General features: G+C 40.0%; 1 protein-coding gene across 1 annotated transcript in view; it reads right to left on the bottom strand.

The window, feature by feature from the left end:
* chrna8 (cholinergic receptor, nicotinic, alpha 8) overlaps window positions 1-17806 on the bottom strand; it is a 313552-nt gene that overhangs the window by 58063 nt on the left and 237683 nt on the right. The window contains exons 6-7 of the mRNA XM_052019719.1: window positions 15748-15827; window positions 6008-6175 (exon numbers count right to left, since the gene is read on the bottom strand). Of these exons, the coding sequence (XP_051875679.1) occupies window positions 6008-6175; window positions 15748-15827 (248 nt within the window). The remainder of the gene's footprint in view (window positions 1-6007; window positions 6176-15747; window positions 15828-17806) is intronic.

Genomic DNA, 17806 nt, shown 5'->3' with positions numbered 1-17806 from the left:
TTGCTAATGGAAAAACCTTCTATGTCAGTGCAAGATAATGTTGCTGAGATTCATTCCTGAAGATGTGTTAAAAGCTTCCCTCTTGTACCTGTTTTTGGGTGCTTATTTCAGGAAGGCAAACAAATTGGAGAAGGTGGAGAACAGTTCACACACATTCTGGGCACGTTGGGGCAGAGCAACTATCGTAATGTGACTTTAGGCCTTTTTTTACAGAACAAAGATTTAAAGGTTACATCTATTAATGTGGACAGCGTTAAAAGAATAACCTTATGTGTTGTCACCTTGTGATACTTATTTTTGCAGGAGCATGACTTAGTGCACCTCTGCAATTATTGCATTGGTGACGAAGTTGGTCCCACAGGCAATTAATATGATCAGCATTGTTACCTCTCCAGCCTATGTATTCTGCTACAACAGGCACGTTCACCACCACTGAAACCAACAGTGCAGTGTTTGGAAGCAAAAGGAATTTATATTTGCTCAGGATCAAGAATTTAGTCTCTGGCAGCCTCTAGTCAGCAGTTCAATGCATAAAGTTCTGTGAATGGGATAACAGTGTAACCAAGCTACTGATATCTGATGAGGTATCTGCCAATATGGATAGTGGATATATTCAATAAAATCTGAAATTTCTCCAAAAATTGATTCCTGCTCCTTAATGATAATTGGGGATACTTTCATCTCTGTTCTGGCTTCTGGAATGAAAAAGCAATATATAATGACATTATCTCACCATTAAGTCCCATGCACAGTTTCAATATGTATTGAAATTGCCATTTTTTCTAACTGTGGTGTAGGTGATGGACACTATTAATGAGGTTTCTAGTTATTTTCAGATAACCTTAAAAAGTAGCAAAAGTCATCTTCTGATTAAATCCTGACTTCTCCCCAATTTCCAATTATTTTTAAATCATAGATAACAAAACCAGCAATGTGTAGATAGACAGCTGCTCTAACCCTGTCAGACTCTTTTTCACAATTAATTGCAGCCATTAGATTACATCCCCTTGACGGATGCCTTTAGTCACACACACTGTCTGATGTCTCAACCAACATTCACAGTTTACATTAAACACTTCTTTCTCCTTTCTGTGCCAACGATAGGGAATAAGCATGCCAACAACATCAATGCTTTATTTGCAAAGAGGGTTTGTGAAAAGCCATGAAACTGTCCATCTTTTGATAGTGTTGCAATAATAACTCAATTCCTCTGATAAATGTACTCTGCTCACATTGGTTGTATCAAGAAATGTTCTCAAATGTGAGCTGCTAATGCTTCCTCTCCTCCAAATGAATGTGGTGTGAAAACCTCAGAAACATTCTTAAAAATAAGTGAGGATTAGAGACTTTTAGGCTTGTTTTTGGTGTTGCACTTATGGTGTGAGCCTAAAGAGGGAAATCCAAGCCTACTTGAAGCTAACCTGCTTTCCCTTGACACTGAGCAACTGAATTTATGGTAATTTAAGTCTACGTTAACTTATGTTTGTAATGTACTGTGCTGCTGCTGCAAAAAGCTAATTTTGATGGCATTTATATCCTGCGTATATAAGCCTATGACAATAAACTTAACCTTGAAACTTGAACATGTGTCTACCACTGAACTAGCAGCTGAACTTTTAAGGATGCAATTTAAGCCCTCTACTTTTGTAAGAGTTGAAAGATAATTCTCAAATAAGTGAGTGCAAAGGAGCTTTCTATTGTGCCCTGGACATATTTGTACCTCAAACAACATCATTAAAACAGATTATTATTCCCAGAATAAGGGAGTTTGCGGTGCAAGAAATATCCATTGCATTTCTTACAATAACGAGAATAGCTGCACTGTAGAAGACACCACAACTGGAAGCATGATATAATACATAGAGGCAGAATAAAAGTTCAAACACTTTCTTGACCTTTATCAAATTTTCAGAAGCATAAATCTCTTTGAAAGTTTTCCTTTAACTGCAAAAATAATTCAGCAAGTATTATCCACCTTTTCAGCAGAACATTTTTAATCAATATTACTTAAACAAGGCAGAATTCTTTGGATGACATCTCTACACTCCAATAGCATGATAATGTGATTCTCCGGAATACTATATTTACATTTATCTTCATAATCTCTGCTCTGCTCCTTAGCCAGAAGTTTACTCCAGGAGTTAATTGGTATCGTGTTAGCTGCATCAAAGGAAATTCGTATTTAGTGGAAAGTGAACTTGAGTGAAGGGGAGAAGTCTTTCCTATTCCTCCAGCTGCCCTAAATATGTACAATCACAGAAGGCTATTAGTGCCCTTGTCCCAAAAGACATAGCCCTGCATCAGTGCAGCAGTGAAAATACTCTCAGAATGTGCTATCCATTTTTGTTTTGATTCTACTTCCTCACACTATGTATATTACCTTTTCACCTGTACAGATGAATCCCTTTTGAAAGTTAATATTGTGCCTGCTTCCATCAACCTTTCAAGTAGTCGTAACAGGTTATAACAAGTTGCTCCATGTGACCTTTTCTTGTCTCTCCCTTGCTTTTTTTTCACCAATTATCTTAAATCTGTTTTTCTTCTTTGCTCATTGACCACTCTACTCCTGGTTTTGCACTGTCTTCTCTATCCAATCCTTTCATAACTTGAACACCTTGACTATAATTCTCCTTAAAGATTTTTTAAGTTAAGAAGGATGACCCAGCTTGTTCAGGGTCTCTACAGGATGGAAGTCTCTCATAGCTAATAACATTTTAGTCAGCTCCCTTTTCAACCTCTCCGTGTGTTAGATATCTTCCAACTGTTTAGTGCCAGGAATCGGATACTATACTCCAAACTAGGACTAATCAGTCATTTACTTATTTATTGCAGAATACCACCTCAAACGCCATCTATAAATTTGCAGATGACACCACTGTTGTTGGCAGAATCTCAGATGGTGATGAGGAGGCGTACAGAAGTGAGATAGATCAGCTGGTTGAGTGGTGTCACAACAACGACCTCACCCCCAAAGTCAACAAGACCAAGGAATTGATTGTGGACTTCAGGAAGGGGAAATCGGGAGAACACACACCAGTCTTCATTGAGTGGTCAGAGGTGGAAAGGGTGAGCAGCTTCAAGTTCCTGGGCATTAGCATCTCAGAGGATCTATCCTGGGCACAACGCATTCATGCAATCACGAAGAAGGCACACCAGCGGCTTTGTTAGGAGTTTGAGGAGATTTGGTATGTCACCAAAGACTCTTGCAATTTTCTATAGATGTATGGTGGAGAGCATTCTGACTGGTTGCATCACTGCCTGGTATGGAGGCTCCAATGAGCAGGATCAAAAGAGGCTGCAGAGGGTTGTAGACTCAGCTAACTCCATTATGGGCACAACCCTCACCGCCATCAAGGACATCTTCAAGAGGCAGTGCCTCAGGAAGGCGGCATCTATCATTAAGGACCTTCACCACTCGGGACATGCCCTCTTCACGTTACTACCATCGGGGAGGAGGTACAGGAGCTTGAAGACCCACACTCAATGTTTCAGGAACAGCTTCTTCCCCTCCTCCATCAGATTTCTGGACAGTCCATAAACCCATGAACACCACCTCATTATTCATCTTTTGTACTATTTAGTTATTTATTTTTGTAACAAAGTAATTTTTATGTCTTTATGTCTTGCACTTTACTGTTGCCACAAAACAACAAATTTCACGACATACATAAGTGATAATAAACCTGATTCTTGGTTTCATCCAAGGCTAGCATTTATTGTCTTGCCCTAATTATTCTAGATAATGTATTTGCTGGGCCATTTCATGGGATGTTAATAAATTAGATGTTTTGACTATACAGTAGTTTTGTGGACATCATTACTAAGATTAGATTTTGTTTTAGAATCAGAATCAGAATCAGGTTTATTATCACAGACTTACATGTTGTGAAATTTGTTGTTTTCTGACAGCAGTACCATGCAAGTCCCAGATTATTCATTCCTATTGGGGAATTTGAACTCAGTTCTCTGGATTGCTAGTTGGAGCCTCTATGCTGCTATAATTTAACTACTGTGCCTCCACTGAACCTTTAAGTTTAGGGTAACATTCTTGTGTAAGTTCATCCAATATGCCATGGGTCAGAGGAGAAAGAATTCTCTGAATTTCTGTTACTCGTGCCTTTCTACATTGATTTGATTAGTTATTCAGAAGGAGCTTATTTCAATCATATTCTGGCAACCCAAGAATTATAGTCAATGCTTTTCAATAGATGAAAAGAAAGCTCTCTGAGACAAGCAGGATGCCTTTCAAATAGCAGAAACAAAAGTAACAAAATAAAATAATTGAAAGAGCAAGGATTGAAATGTCTATGGGAGAAGAAGAGAAACAGTTATCCCTGTATCGGTGCAGAGACATAAATGCTCTTGGCTTATGCACATCCTTCTGGACATTCCACATCATTGTGAAGAGTGGAAGTCTTCATACTGGTGTGGATAATAAGCCCAGGATTCTGTGCAGCCACAGCCACCTGAGAGCCTGTTGTGGATTTCAACAATAAAGTGAAGCTTGATTGGGGTGAACCGTAACTAGAATTCACTCTTTTCTGATGTAGGGCCAGAACACAAGTTATTTATTTAGTTGAATCCTTCAGCCATCTAAAGGATGATCTAAAAAGCTGCCAGTTGTTCTAATCATGGCAGAATATTGAAAGATCAGACTTTTGAAGGACATCAATGCTTCAGCGACAAAGAGTGAGAGTCAGTCTCTGTATGGACCTAATTTGTAGGGAGAGACCAGGGAGCTATTTCTCTGTAAACTGTGCTGGAGTTTACTTGATTTACAAGTCCCTTTTATGATATACAGTCCTGCTGTTCCAAAAGCCATGAGATGCTATTCACAAGTTCTTCCTCATCAGTCTGACAATACTTGTCTCTTTTCATGCAACCATAACTATTGTTGCACCTGTTTCCTGCTCTGCAAGCCAACGATAAGTTGTTTTTTTTTCAACCTAATGTTACTGAAGGGGAAAACCATTTCAAGGAACTTTACAGTGTTGTTAATCAGATTAAAATAAATGTATACTGAGCCAAACAGGGTGACCTTAGTGAGGGGGGGAGCTCGACAAGAGCATAGTTGAAGAGCTGGGGATTATTGAGAGCCTCAAATATAGAGAGGTAGAGATAGTAAGTCAAAGGACACTTTAGAGTATGAGTATGTCTAGCCAAAGCAGTCATCAATGTTGGAGTGAAGGAGAGGAGGCTTTGGTGAGTGGAGGTTAATGCAAAGGGTAGAACCAGACTGACAGAATTCTGGGAAGGGTTGTAGCTGCAAATAATTGCAGAGAAAGGAGGGAGCAAAAGTGATAGGAACTCAAGGACAAGAAATTCAAATCTGAGGCAAGGATGACTGAATGCTAATTTGGAAAGCAATGGCAGATGTGAGGGGTGTGTAATTCCCAGTGTTGCATAAGACACAGGCAAGAGTATTTAGGACTAGCTCTTGTTAATATGAGATTGGTAGACAAGGCAGAAGACCATTGAAATATTTGAGCATGGAAGCAACAAAACTGTAAGTGTTAGGCCTTGAACCCGAGATGAGCTTCTAGCCACAATCTGTGTGACCACCACCACATATTTCTACTTCCATAACACTGTCTGACACTGCCCTTGGAATGAAAGGGAAGGGCGGCACCAGTGGAGTATTGGGATGGCAGGAGGTGCAATTCTCACAAATCAAGTGAAGGTATTCCCACTGGGCTGGATAATGGAGGAGAAGGATTGGCTGTCAATGCTGGAGACTGCACAGAGATTGAGGACAATGAGGAGGAAAATGCATACAGGTGTAGAGGATGCCACTTGTTCCTTCGATTTGGATTAATTCGCAGCTTTGGCAGAAGCAAAACCTGCCTGACAAGATTCAAAGGAACATGGGAAACAATAAAATCCAACATCAATTAAAATACTTACGGAATTTGTTAATTGGTGAAGAAGTTGTGCATTCTTTACTTCCCTTCCTCCTCAGTTTATATTTTTGCACAACATGAAGCTATTTTCAGGAATTTAACCTTACCAACAAGGTCCCATTCTCCATTGGGTATATAAGTAGAAATATCAGCTTCCATCATCTGTAGATCCAATAGCCAACCGTCATGTGTCCAGGAACCAAATTTTAAATCGCACCTCTGGACATCAAAGGGGAACCAGCGGACATCAATGTAGCAGGTGCTCTTCAGGATACCTATGTAGAACAAAGTTATTAAAGCAGATCATTGTAGTTGTAATTTTTTTTGATAGGTCAGTTTTATTTCAAGTCCTTAACTTTGATTTTGTTTGGAAAGGGAAACCACTAACTGAGGCCCACATTTCAGGACTTTCATGAGCTGGGAAAGAATTTGGTAGGAAGTAACCTTAGGTTACTCCATGCCATATACTGACAATGGGAGGAAAAGACAGATTAATTGGTAGTTAGAGGCATAGCACAAAACACAGGCTTCAGATTTCTGGGAGAATAGGATCTGTTCTGGAATGAGAGGGACCTGTTCAAAATGTCTTTGGGGAAGAGGAGCATTTAAACTAAACTGGCAAAGGGAAGGCCACCAACATACTACAGTGGAAAAGTAGAATAAAGTGCATAAAGGAGTGCAGCTGTTAGAAAACACTAGAGTAGGAAGTAGTAAAGCATTAAATGGGAGCAAAGTAAAAAAGATGAAAATACAAATACATGTTTAGAACCCAGAAATATGATGAATAAAGTTGATGAGTCACTGAGACTTAATTTACTTTTTAAACATAATTCATTGAAACATAGACATCTCTTACAAGCCTGCACTGGAAAGCATTCGAAAATTGAGACAAAAGAAAAGCCTTATTGCCTGTGTAGGTAATTTGGAATCATTCTTTTGTTTCCTGGTGGATAGTTTATAACAATCAAGGTCAAGATGTTGTGAGATTGTTGAGAAAGCATTTCAATAAGATATCAAGAAAGATTTTTTAACTAATATTTTGGAAATATTATACTTAAAGGATCATTTTGTTGTTGATTGTGGAATTACTCAAATTAAATTTTCTACCATAATGAAGTAATGAGTTTTCAGCAGTGACTATTATAAAATAGCAATTTTTAGGGTAGTTGAATGATTCCAAAAACTCTACAGCATTTTGCACTGCCTTTTATAATCCAACCCGACATTGCTGCTTTGCTTTAAAATCATCTTCATATATATACTTCTACACAATATATTGTGAATTCCACAGAGATAGCTTTACTTGACTTTTATTCCTTTCTTTTTTAGTCAGAGTAGCCAAAAAATTTCCAAGTATTCATTGCATGCTTATATCCCACTTTAAAACCGAACATTTGTTTGTTCAGATACCTCCTTTCATGGCTTGGTGTCAAGTTGTGTTGGATAACACTTGGTGAACCATCTTGATACATTTTACTACAATAGCTATGACCTATAAATGCAAGTTGCTGCTGCAGTCAGCAGAGGGATGAATAGCTGCCTCCATTAAGCAGTTAAAATATATTTTAAGGAACAGTTTTCATGTGGAAGGGGATGTTCTGGCTTTTTCATTTATATTTAAGTTAAAAATGTATGGATTAACATACTGGCAGCAAAAAAAAAACATATGTTAAAACTCTTTCTGATCTGAACTGAATGATGTTTAGTTTATTGAAGGATTTAGTGCCACTTTACATTTTCCCTCTTTCACATCTCTTTATTCTGAGTTCCCATCAGTGATGCTGAAAGCAATTTGTTGTCTGACAGAAGTCAGAGGTGACTTGCCTTGGGATTATTTTTTATTTTCTGCTTCCCCACCACATCCACCTCACTCTCCATGTGCCAATATTGCCCATGTACAAATATTCCAAGTACCAATCTGATTCCAGCAGTTCATGCCTTAACCAATTGAAACTTTAACCCATTGCTTGATAACACCATTGGGGAAAGTTTTATTGTGGACAAATTCCAGAGCGTGGCCCTGCAGGCAATGGACTGATGTGAAATTAGCTATAAAAGTGGAATGCAGGTGAACTGAAGTGGCAACAGTGAAACCATTGGATAATCTTAAGCAATAATGTTCAAAGATATTTAAGAGGAGACATAATTACGGGAGAGAGATGGACACAGGTGAGGGAAAGGACCCAAGGACTATATTAGTTAATTTCACTGAGATGTGACCATTGCTAGTTAGAACATCAATCATGTGAAATGATCCCAAAAGAGATATTGCTATCAAGACCTTCATTTCATCCCTGCAACTATAATGCCATTTATGACTAATGATGCTCTGGACATGATTAGTTTTTATGATAATTACAATTGTAAGTGGACTACATTGAAGTGTTTGTTTCAGAGCTGCTTAATGACTGCTTAATGCTGTCAATCTGTCAATCATAGAATGATGAACAAAGGGCAGTTCATCTTGTAAAGGAAACTCATGTAACAAGATCCAGTTTCTTATAAGAGAGAATATGAATTTAGAATGACAGTTGCCACCACATGCATGGTTCAAAGTATTTATGTCAGACAAATAGGATGAACTGTTTGCCACTCTGGTTGGGAGTCAATTACAAACATGCTGTTTGAGAGGTATTAAGTCTGCTGGTTATTTTTGGGAAATTCTCCTATTCTTGCTGATTTCTTCACTGCTACATGACATTCTTCTTTCAGTGTGATGTTTGTTTTGTAAGCATTGATGAATTCTATGACAAATCATTCCAAATTAACCTAAAAATGTACGACCAGAGAACTGATGATATTGAGGATTAGAATGTGTTGAAAAATAAACAGAACTTCTTGCTATCAAATCCAGACCACATTTGTAAGAGGGAGCATATTGAAATTTCATCAACTGGGTTTAATTAAGAGTGCATGTAGATGATTGAGAGTACACTAGGTTTTAAAATTGTTTTATTAAACTGTCTACTATCAATCCCTAAAATGAGGTAATGGTGATTGCATTATGAATGCCTTTATTATAACAAATTGTATAAGAGTGTGAGGACATTAAATCAACCTATTGCCAAGCAATTTGTGTCATGTTGCATCATTTTAAGCCTAATTTATTTAAAAGGAGACTGAGAAGTAGTTCCAGTGTGTTGGCCAACCTTCTCCCTCAATGAGCATCATCAAACCAACAACAGCAGGCACTTCCATTGATAAAGCATCCTTGATGTAATGAAATATCCCATTGCATTTAACAAGAGCATAATCAAACAATAGTTATTACGTGTCACAGGAAGAGATATCAAGGCAGATGACCAAAGAATTCATCACTGAGGTAGAGTTTTAAGCAGCTTCTTAAAGGAGGATAGAGGGGCGGAGGCAGAAAGATTAGAGGAGAAAACTTCAGAATGTAAAGGCAAGGCCATTAAATCCATGGTGTCAATGGGGAGTGAGTAAAATCAGGAGAGTGCAAGAATCAGAGTGGGAGAAGCAAAGTGATCGAGAAACTTGAATATGATGTGGAGATGAGTTGGTAAGGTAGAGTTGGCAGTGGTGGTAGGGTGACTACCTAGAGCAAGGCTGAGGATTTTGAAACTAAGGCATTATGAGAGCCGGAACCTGTGTGAGATGAGAAGCACAAGCTAAGTGAGTGAATGCAATTGGCAAGATAAGATATAAACAGAAAGTGAGCTATTTATTCATCCCTACACTGCTCTGTTGTGAAGTAAAACAGCGGCCACATCGCCTATTTATTGTATGTCAAAATAATTCATTGTTTGTAAACTACCTTGTTACATCAACACAAGGCTTTCTTTCTAAATTGAAAACCAGCCAATTGTATTTATTGAGTGTCAGAGTGTTTAGCTCTTGCTTAAACTGAATGTTCAAAATATGTTTTAAATTAGGCCAATGAGGCATCACACAAGTGTATCATGAACTTGTTTGGAGGCAGTGTTTGGAGAGAAGCAGAAATAACAGGGTCGTTATAATGGGAGACTTCAACTTCCCAAATATAGACTGGAACCTGCTTAGTGCCAAAGGTTTAGATGGGACAGAATTTGTTAAATGTGTCCAGGAGGGATTCCTGACGCAGTAGGTTGACAGGCCGACTAGAGGGAATGCCATGTTAGATCTAGTTTTAGGAAATGAACCGGGACAGGTGAAGGATCTATTGGTGGGTGAGCATTTGGGGGACAGTGATCATTGCTCCATAACCTTTAAAATTGTCTTGGACAGGGACAGGTGCAGAGAGGACAAGAGGTTTTTCAATTGGGGAAGGGCTAACTACGAGGCTATAAGGAGAGAACTTGGGAGTGTAAATTGGGATGTCCTTTTTGAAGGAAAATGTACCATGGGGATGTGGTCGATATTCAGGGATCTTATGCAGGATGTTAGGGATAAATATGTCCCGGTGAGGCAGAGAAGGAATGGCAAGGTGAAGGAACCGTGGGTGACGAGAGAGGTGGAACCACTTGTTAGGGAGAAGAAGGTAACGTACGTGAGGTATAAGCAGCAAGGTTCAGACAGGGCCCGTGAGGAATATAGGGTAGCGAGGAAAGAACTTAAGAAAGGGCTGAGGAGAGCTAGAAGGGGACATGAAAAGGCTTTGGCTAGTAGGGTTAAGGAAAATCCCAAGGCCTTTTTCAAGTACGTGAAGGGTAGGAGGATGGCTAGGGTGAAGGTAGGTCCGATTAAGGACAAAGGTGGGAGAATTTGCCTGGAGGCGGCGGAAGTGGGAGAAGTTCTCAATGAGTACTTCTCTTTGGTATTCACCAGGGAGAGGGGTCTTGATGATGCGGAAGGGAGTGCTGGTAGGGGTAATGTTCTCGAGGTTGTTGATATCAAGAGAGAGGATGTGTTGAAGTTGTTAAATAATATTAAGACAGATAAATCTCCGGGGCCTGACGGGATTTTCCCCAGGCTGCTTCGAGAGGCTAGGGAGGAGATTGCTGAACCGCTGGTAAGGATCTTTGAGTCCTCGTTGTCTACGGGGGTGGTGCCGGAGGATTGGAGGATTGCGAATGTGGTCCCCTTGTTCAAAAAAGGTAATAGGGATAGGCCAGGGAATTATAGACCGGTGAGTCTCACGTCTGTGGTGGGTAAGCTGTTAGAAAGGATTCTAAGGGATAGGATTTATGAACACCTAGAGAATCATGGACTGATTAGGGACAGCCAGCATGGCTTTGCGAAGGGAAGATCTTGCCTCACAAGCCTGATAGAGATCTTTGAGGAGGTGACCAGGAAGATTGATGAGGGCAGTGTGGTGGATGTGGTTTACATGGATTTTAGTAAGGCATTTGATAAGGTTCCTCATGGTAGGCTTCTTCAGAAGGTCAGAGGCCAAGGGATCCAAGGAAGCTTGGCTGTGTGGATTAGGAATTGGCTTGCATGTAGAAAGCAGAGGGTTGTGGTAGAAGGAGTGCCCTCGGATTGGAAGGCAGTGACTAGTGGTGTCCCGCAGGGATCGGTTCTGGGACCTCTACTTTTTGTGATATTTATAGATGATTTAGATGAGGGGGTGGAGGGCTGGGTTAGTAAGTTTGCGGACGACACTAAGATAGGTAGTGTTGTGGATAGTGTGGAGGGCTGTCGGAGCTTACAGAGGGATATTGATAGGATGCAGAGCTGGGCTGACAAGTGGCAGATCGAGTTCAATCCGGAGAAGTGTGAGGTGGTACACTTTGGAAGGACAAACTCCAGGGCAGAGTACAGGGTAAACGGCAAGGTACTTGGCAGTGTGGAGGAGCAGAGGGATCTGGGGGTTCATATTCACAGTTCATTGAAAGTTGCCTCACAGGTGGAAAGAGCAGTTAAGAAGGCCAGTGGGATGTTCGCTTTCATAAGTCGCGGGACTGAGTTTAAGAGCCGCGAGGTTATGATGCAGCTTTACAAAACTCTAGTTAGGCCACATTTAGAGTACTGTGTTCAGTTCTGGTCGCCTCATTATAGGAAGGATGTGGAGGCATTGGAGAGGGTGCAGAGGAGATTTACCAGGATGCTGCCTGGATTGGAGGGTATTGAATATGAGGAGAGGCTTAAGGTGCGAGGGCTTTATTCACTGGAAAGGAGGAGGATGAGAGGAGACATGATAGAGGTATATAAAATATTGAGAGGAATAGATAGAGTAGACAATCAGCGCCTCCTTCCCAGGGCACCAATGCTCAAGACGAGAGGTCATGGCTTTAAGGTTATGGGTGGGAGGTTCAGGGGAGATGTCAGAGGGAGGTTTTTCACCCAAAGAGTGGTTGGTGCATGGAATGCACTGCCTGGGGTGGTGGTGGAGGCAGATACATTGAACAGGTTCAAGAGCTTGTTGGATAGGCATATGGAGGAACGTGAGATAGAGGGATATACGGGAGGAAGGGGTTAGGTAGTGTGAGGGTGGTCTGATGAATGGCACGACACGGTGGGCCAAAGGGGCCTGTTTTGTGCTGTATGGTTCTATGGTTCTATGGTTCTATATCATGGAATGATTGACAGAGGAAATACCATAGGTTCTTTCAGTATCCAGTGAGATGAAATGATACTGAAAGACCATCTCTTTATCTCATTCTCCCTCCTGCCCTCTCACTCTTTCTCTGTTCTTCTGACTTTCTTTTTTCTCTCTTTTCTCTCTTCCCCTCCTTCCCTCTCTTTCTCCTCACCCTCTCACTTTTATGGCATGCAAAAAGTCATAAAAGAGATTAGATGTATAATGCTTAAAATATTGGTAAATAGAAGATGAGGGCTGCACTAGAGGAAAGATGGATTAAGAGACAGGAGAAAATAAATGAAGAGGATTTAAAACAAGTTGGTGAGAGCTTTTTACCTCTGATTGCACAACTTGACAAGGTTCATTATTAAGCACATTAAATTACACATTTTGACAGCGTTCCAATAGAATGAGCACACTTGAATAATTTCCTAATCACTATTAAGCATGGTACTACTGAAAACAACTTGAATTTTCTTGAGAAAATATTGACAGTAAGAATAAAGTTACACCAGGTATAAATGATTTTTAGAGAAACAAAGGACTGCAGATGCTGTAATCAAATGGTTTTTCACTATTTCATGGAGATTTGAATGAAATTTGTAACTAAATGAATGGTTACTGATTTATGGTGATGCATATTTTTGCAGAAATTCCATTCTTATTACCAGAGGTTGTGTAATTTCACATGAACTTAATTCATAGTTATATTAAGTTACACACTTTCTAATCATTTTTTTAAATCAAAGCTTGAAGGCTTGTGACAGCTGCAAATTCAAAAGTGATCTTCTGGAGATGTTACACATTTTGTTTATACTGAGATATTTTAAGAGATGAAGAATATAGAGCACAATGGGGCATGTGAGAATACACATAGCTTGAAGAAGAAACAGCTACAGTTTTTTAGAGAGCTCCAAACCGAAGGTGTTGGAATGCAAAATACTGAAGATGCTGGAGTTCTGAAATAAAAAAAGAGCATGCTGGAAACACTCAGCAAGCTAGGCAACATCTGTGAGTTAGAAACAGAGTTAAAATTCCAGATCAATTACCTTTCATCAGAACTAATATGCAGAGTATAGAGGGGTACGAACCATGTGCAGGCAGAAGGGATTAGTGTGATTAGGCATCATCAGCTTAACTAGTTGGGCACAACATGGTGGGCTGAAGGGCTTGTTCCTGCACTGTACTGTTCTGTGTTCTATGTTAAAGGTGTTAGACTTCCACTAATCAGAATTATACCATTTTTAAGGATATTGGATGCAAGGCAGTTTTTAATTAATTCATCGCCCAATCACAAAACTGATACCCAGAAGACTCCATAGAAAGTAGTTATGAAAGGAACCATTCTTTACTGTGAAACTCCATGTTCACATAACCTGGCATTGGCTCAGTGCTCAGGACCAGACTCAAAGAATGACTTGGATAATGCCCCTGGCACTGCAAGTGCCCTTGTAACTGTGTCTGCAACAGCAAGTCATAAATCCATGAAAGAATGGATGAAACTTAAAAAGAAAAGTAAAGATAGGAAAGTATGGATATGTTAAATAGGTATATTAAATAGAAAAGCATAGATATGTTCAACCGATAAATTGGACCTGGTAGTAATTTAGTTTGCATTGTTCACAGTTCCTGATATCTCCCTTGGCACTTTTAGCACTGATTCAAAGCAGATGCTCTCTTGTCAGTTTAATAATAGCCAAAAGCATCATTCATTAATTACACATTTAAAACATTCACCTGTATAAATAGTAGGAACATAATAACAATTTCTGACATTCCCTCAAACTCTACTATAACATTGCATGAAAACCAGAAAAAGCTGGACTCAACAGATCAGACAGCATCCATGGAAAAAGAAGCAGAATTAATGTTTCAGATTGAAGATCCTTCATCAAAACTGGGCAAGAGAGAAAACAATTAAGTTTTTGCATTGCACTGCACTCTCTCTGTGCCAATATTTGACTTTTCATCCCTTTGAAGTGCTTATGAAACAAAAAACTTGCATTTGTTGAACAATTTCACAAGGATGCACTTAGTCCAAAGCAGACAGCAGGCCAAGGAATGAAATCTTGGGAATATGACCAAAGGTTTGGACTAAGATCCAGTCATAGAACATAGAACATAGAACACTACAGCACAGGTCAGGCCCTTAGGCCCACAATGTTGTGCTGACACTTGATCCTGCTCTAAGATCTATCTAACCCTTCCCTCCCACATAGCCCCCTATTTTTATATCATTCATGTGTCTATCTAAGAGTCTCTTAAATGTCTCTAATGTATCTGCCCCCACAACCTCTGCTGGCAGTGCGTTCCACCCACCCACCACTCTCTGTATAAAAAACTTACCCCTGACATCCCCCTTATACCTTCCTCTAATCACCTTAAAATTATGTCCCCTCGTGTTAGCCATTGTCACACTGGGAAAAAGTCTCTGACTGTCCACTCGATCTATGCCTCTTATCATCTTGTACACCTCTATCAAGTCCCGTCTCATCCTCCTCTCCAAAGAGAAAAGTCCTAGCTCGCTCAACCTGTCTTCATAAGACATGCTCTCCAATCTAGGCAACATCTGGTAAATCTCCTCTGCACCCTGTCTAAAGCTCCCACATCCTTTCTATAATGAGGCGACCAGAACTGAACACAATACTCCAAGTGTGGTCTGTCCAGAGTTCTATAGAGCTGCAACATCACCTTGTGGCTCTTGAACTCAATACCCTGAGTAATGAAGGCCAACAATCCATATGCCTTCTTAACAACCCTATCGACCTGCATGGCAACCTTGAAGGATCTATGGATGTGGACCCCAAGATACAGCGGAAAGTCAGTGTGAGATCCAGGCATCAGAAGGCACAGCCCTGAAGAAACAGGGAGGATGTGATGTACAAGGTATACAGGAGGTCAGAGACAGAGGATTGGAGATTTCTAGAACAAAGATTGTTGAATAGATGGAGGCTAATAAGCGTACTTGATCAATAATTACTGCTAGAACACTGGGGATAACAACCCGACACTACATCGAAATAATGCCTTAGAAATTTAGTGGATATGGCCTTACTTTTATTATCTCATCTGGCTATGCCCAGAACATGCAACACTTCTTCATTTATGCAGTGAGGCTACAGCTAAATATTTTTTGCTCAACTCTCTGGAGCAGAGCTTAAACTAGCAACTTTCTGAGGCAGTGGCAAAAATATTAAAAGTTGAGTTATGGTCAGCACAGGGACAATGCTATTTTGGTGCATAAATGATTTGGGCAGTAAAGATGTACAGAAATGGGCAGTTTTTTGTGAGCATGACCTCACTCTGATGTGATATTTACTGAATGTAAATATCACATCAGAGTGAGGTCATGCTCACAAAACACTGTAATCAATTGACAGCACTCACCTGGTGGGATGTATTGACTATATCCATTTGATCTTACAAGAACATTGGTGTGAAATGTTGCATCAAACCTTTCATCGGCACTGCAAAAAGAAATGGAGAGAAAACATTCTAAAATATCGGAAACATATGAATATTATATTGTTCAAATAGAGAGGTAACAAGTTTAAGATAGCCACTCATAAATCTAGTAAAGAGTTCAGGAAAACATCTTTGCAGAAATAAGTGACTTTAGGGTTGTGTTCTCTTGCTTGCAAATAAGCCATTTCCCAAAGAATGAAGTGGGGGAGGACATACACTGAACATAGCTTGGACCAAGTGATAAAACACCCAAACCTAATCCTGTTGGGTATCTTGAAAATACTGATTTCCTGGACTGACTGCAGGATATCCTCACCCTCCAAATCCAACCCTAAGGAATTATTAATTAACATGTGGTATTAAGTCTTTCAGATTAATTTTGGTCCATTTTCCAGCTTCATTCAAGTTTGATTTGGGCACGTGAAATCCCCAAAATGTGTTGAGAATCTTATCACATTTCCTCATTCCCAAGATGGCTTTCCTGACCATGTCTTGTGAAAGACAAGCATCCACACATTTCTAAGTAGCATGGCACAGACAGAGCCTTGCTGCACACTGAAACAAATGAGGTTAGTGCTGCTTAGACACAAGATATAAATTAGCTTGAACCTCTCCTCAAGAGGCAAACTACACAAGTTTGTCAGTCACCTGCCCAATAAATGCAAACATTTCTTGAATGGGCCTGCAGAATGAATGAGCTCTAGGAAGCTGTCTCCTGCCTCAGTATTGAGACCTTGCTTAGTGCAGGGCCATGCAAGAATAAACCCCCAATGAAATGTTTTGAGAGTCACTTATGTCATGCCCCCTGGCTGAATCATCTCAAAAAAAAATATTACCTAACAATAGCAAAGCATTCATGGTCTTCTAAATATTAAAACAATGAAGGAAGTATTTAAGACATGAAAAAACAGCTAAGCATATTTCATTTAATGAAATTGAAGCAAAAATTATTTAAACAACCTCATACTTAACCTCTTCTTTGCAAGTGGATAGGCTGCCTTTTCTTGTGCTAGTGTTAACCCAGCTAAACAGGCAGCTTTCCCAACATATGTTCAGAGGTGTCCAACTCCAAGTGCAATTGGGAATTCCCTGGCGATCAACCGCACAGTTTGGGATTTCCACATTCATACAGAAGTCCTGAACCCCTACACAATTACAAAGCTAAATGTCAATACTTCCATGCAGAACTGTTGGCATTCAGCGGAAGTTCAGGCCATTGTCACCTTTATGGTGCTGTTAGTGATAAGGAACCTTTTTATTCTGTGGTAGCATTAGGAATGGATCGTCGATGATACCTTCTATTTGATGACATTTGTAGCTAATCGATAAACATGGGTGAAAACTACTCAGCAACAGAAAACAGTGTGCTCAACATGCACACTTATAGTGTGTAGGCACACTGTTCCATAGCTACTGCCCTTCATCATTGGTTACCATTCACATGCTGAAATCCTGCTTTGTTAGGTCACCTGCTTATCCTGGGAAAGATCCTGAGGGTAGTTCCAGCTGTCTTCCTGCTAACCTGTTTTGGATTAGCATGCATCAAGGAGCAAATTCTGTCAGAGGCAATCTACAGAACATTCTACCTTCAGCAGAAAATTCCTGTTGGTTTATTATCAATATCTTCCACTCCAGTGAGACCACAGTCATAAAATTGCTCTTAATAATTGCACAGAATGGCTTTTCACACTCTCTCCTTTTTAACCATTAACCATATCTGTAGCTGATTAAAAGTGAAGATATTCTGAAACAAATGCTCATTGAGCTTTCTGACTGCTGAAGGGTAAATGTTCCGTGGACAGTTGTACTCAGCCTCACCAATAGAATTTGCTCTTTCATCCATGTTGATCCAAGACAGGGCAGTGGTAAGACTGCCAGAGTTACCCTCAGAGAAGAAGAGAACAAATAAAGCAGGGCTTCAGCTAGTGACTGCTAGTCAGTAATGAAGGATGGAAAGGATAAGCATGTGGGGAATAAGTGC

Source organism: Pristis pectinata, chromosome 7 (assembly GCF_009764475.1).
Source record: "Pristis pectinata isolate sPriPec2 chromosome 7, sPriPec2.1.pri, whole genome shotgun sequence".
In the NCBI taxonomy this organism is placed as follows: Eukaryota; Metazoa; Chordata; class Chondrichthyes; order Rhinopristiformes; family Pristidae; genus Pristis; species Pristis pectinata.
This window is presented reverse-complemented; position numbering and strand designations above follow the sequence as displayed.